Source organism: Octopus bimaculoides, chromosome 4 (assembly GCF_001194135.2).
Source record: "Octopus bimaculoides isolate UCB-OBI-ISO-001 chromosome 4, ASM119413v2, whole genome shotgun sequence".
In the NCBI taxonomy this organism is placed as follows: Eukaryota; Metazoa; Mollusca; class Cephalopoda; order Octopoda; family Octopodidae; genus Octopus; species Octopus bimaculoides.
In genome coordinates this window covers 83,623,183-83,625,682 of record NC_068984.1, presented here as the reverse complement: position 1 = coordinate 83,625,682, position 2,500 = coordinate 83,623,183, and the positions used below count along the sequence as shown (strand labels likewise).

Here is a 2,500-nt window from a genome sequence, read left to right as displayed (position 1 = left end):
AAAATTCTTAAGTGCTAAGCTTACTTTCTCTCCCTTGGTGACCTGTGCCCCATCTCACAGTTCCTCACGATCTCTCTCTCTCCCTCTCTCTCTCTCATATACAGCGATTGTTATCAGTTTTATTCATTATCATTTATTTAATATTGATCATTACAATTGTTTTTTTTTTATTATGCGAAATCCTAATCTCGAATTAGGCACAAGTCATCGATTTATCTATTAAATGGATGTGGAAGGAACGGGCAGCTGTATTATATCGCGTTAAAGATGATGATGATGATGTTGTTGCTCACTGTTCCTTAATATTTAGGCACTTGTTTGTTCAGTGTGTCGCTCTTTCTTCATGATTCCATCTTTTGTCGTAGTGTTATTTTGACAAAGTTTTGAATAATTTAATAACAGCGACCGAAAAAGTGGAAGAATTTCTCACGATCGCATCTTAAAGCGCCACAGCATCTTTGCAGGAAACTACATCGGTTGCCAGCTGGTCTGCATTCAAAGAAACCTCGTTTCCCATCTGGGTAACCGTAAAAAGATGTGGTACTGTAGTAGTCGAAATCCCTCCTGTTCATAGCGTCAGCTGCTGAACTGATGACCGACCGTGGAGTTTGTTGCTCCCTAGTAAACAGAATGTATAAGAGTATTAGTTTTATACACACATACATACATACATACATACATACATGCATACATACATACATACATACATACATACATACATACATACATACATACGTGTCTATATATGTAACTATATGCATGAAAAGACATACATAAAACATACAAATCTGTTCATACATACATACATTCATACATAAAAACAAAAATACCCTGTTGTTGATGTTGAAATTCCAATGAAGAAACCTTGGATCTCGGTTAGAAACTGGTTCTATCTCAATTGGCAAGAAATCTTGAAATAAACTGAATAATAACATACATACATACAAGTTCAGGTTTTTACCTGTAATTATTGGGATCCCAGGATATGTAACACTGCCAAAATACTAGTCTTGAAAAATTAAGCTCCTGAAAACCAGAAAGGGAAAAATAATTCGAAGATTACAAATCGAATCCATCATTGAAACTGTAAAAATCTGTAAAACTTTCCAGAAGTTTATCCTTTAAATATATATGAGCATGTCTAAATATGCAACTATATGCATGAGGAAAACGGCTCCATCGTTGCAATTTATGTAGCAGTAACAATACTATAGAGTTAAATTTACTATAGGCTTGCATATTTACATTGGTCGCTGACAGCGTGTGTGCTTGCAGATCGTACATATGTTTTCCTTGGGGTTTATTAAAATTCTTCTTGGCAGAATTCAAACTTATCACAAACAGCGTGGTATGGTCTCTTTGTCTGAATATAGATAATCCAGAGATTTGTAAATAAGTGTGGGTCTATGAGTGCATATATGACAGTGGATATTTGCATGGGTGTGAGTGTGTGCAGTTATTTTGTAGGTATGAGCATATGAGTATGAGCGTCTGTTTGCATTGATATAATGAATGCACTAATCGACGTTTTTTATGCATGTAAATATATGTGTATGCTGTATACACATGCATTGGGGAGTGGGTGTATTTTTCTTTTTGTTGAATCAAATAGAGATATAAATGTATCTATGTATGAATAGCTAACAGGTTGAGAGAACGGATTAATGGATACTCTGAGAGTTATTTAGGTCTTTTGCAGAATTCAAGCCTGTTCACTACAGAATAACAAGGGGTGGGGGTATTAGTCAAGAAAGTCTATTGATTTTTAATATATGAGTGCGTTAATGTACGTTAATGTTTGTGTGTGTGTGCGTGTGGCATGCAGGTGTATGTGTGCATTGATGGACAGATATATTTACATATATATATATATTATGATGTATGTACGTAGGTTTTTGTCAGTATGTGTGTATGCATGTATGTATGTCATTGTTCAGTTTTATTTCAAGATTCCTTGCCAATAGAGAAAGAGCCAGTTTCTAACCTGAATCCAAGGTTCCTTCATTGGAATTTCAACACCAACAGCAAGGTATTTTTTTGTATGTATGTTATCAATCAGTTTCATTTCTGTATTTCTTGTCCATAGAGAAAGAGCCGGACTCTAACATAGATTCAAGGCTCCTTCATTGGAACTTTTATCAACATCATCTAGGTATTTGTGCATATGTGTGTGTGTGCAGTATTTGGTGTTAGTGTATGCGCAGATTTGTATGTTTGTTTTATGGATGCGTTTTTATGTCTAGATGCATGCATATGTATTTATGTGTTAAATTTTTGGAAAGTTTTACATATCTTTACAGTTCCACTGATGGCTTAAATCTGTAGTCTTCTAACCAGCCTTTTTCTTTCAGGTTTTGAGAACCCTAATTTTTCCAGGTTTTTGTTGAGGCAGTTCGTTACATATCCCAATGCCCCAACAATCACGGGTATGAATCTGAACTTGTAGTCTGGGTGGAGTATCTGTAAATTTCTCAGTAGCTTGGTGTAGTTGTTCTCTTTT

At 35.2% G+C, this 2,500-nt stretch overlaps 1 protein-coding gene across 1 annotated transcript in view; it reads right to left on the bottom strand.

Annotated features, from left to right (window-relative positions):
• Positions 1-117: 117 nt before the first annotated feature.
• The window catches only part of LOC106875128 (uncharacterized), a 20,453-nt gene continuing 18,070 nt past the window's right edge, over positions 118-2,500 (bottom strand). The window contains exon 3 of the mRNA XM_014923113.2: positions 118-618. Within this exon, the coding sequence (XP_014778599.1) occupies positions 393-618 (226 nt within the window). The 3' untranslated portion in view covers positions 118-392. The remainder of the gene's footprint in view (positions 619-2,500) is intronic.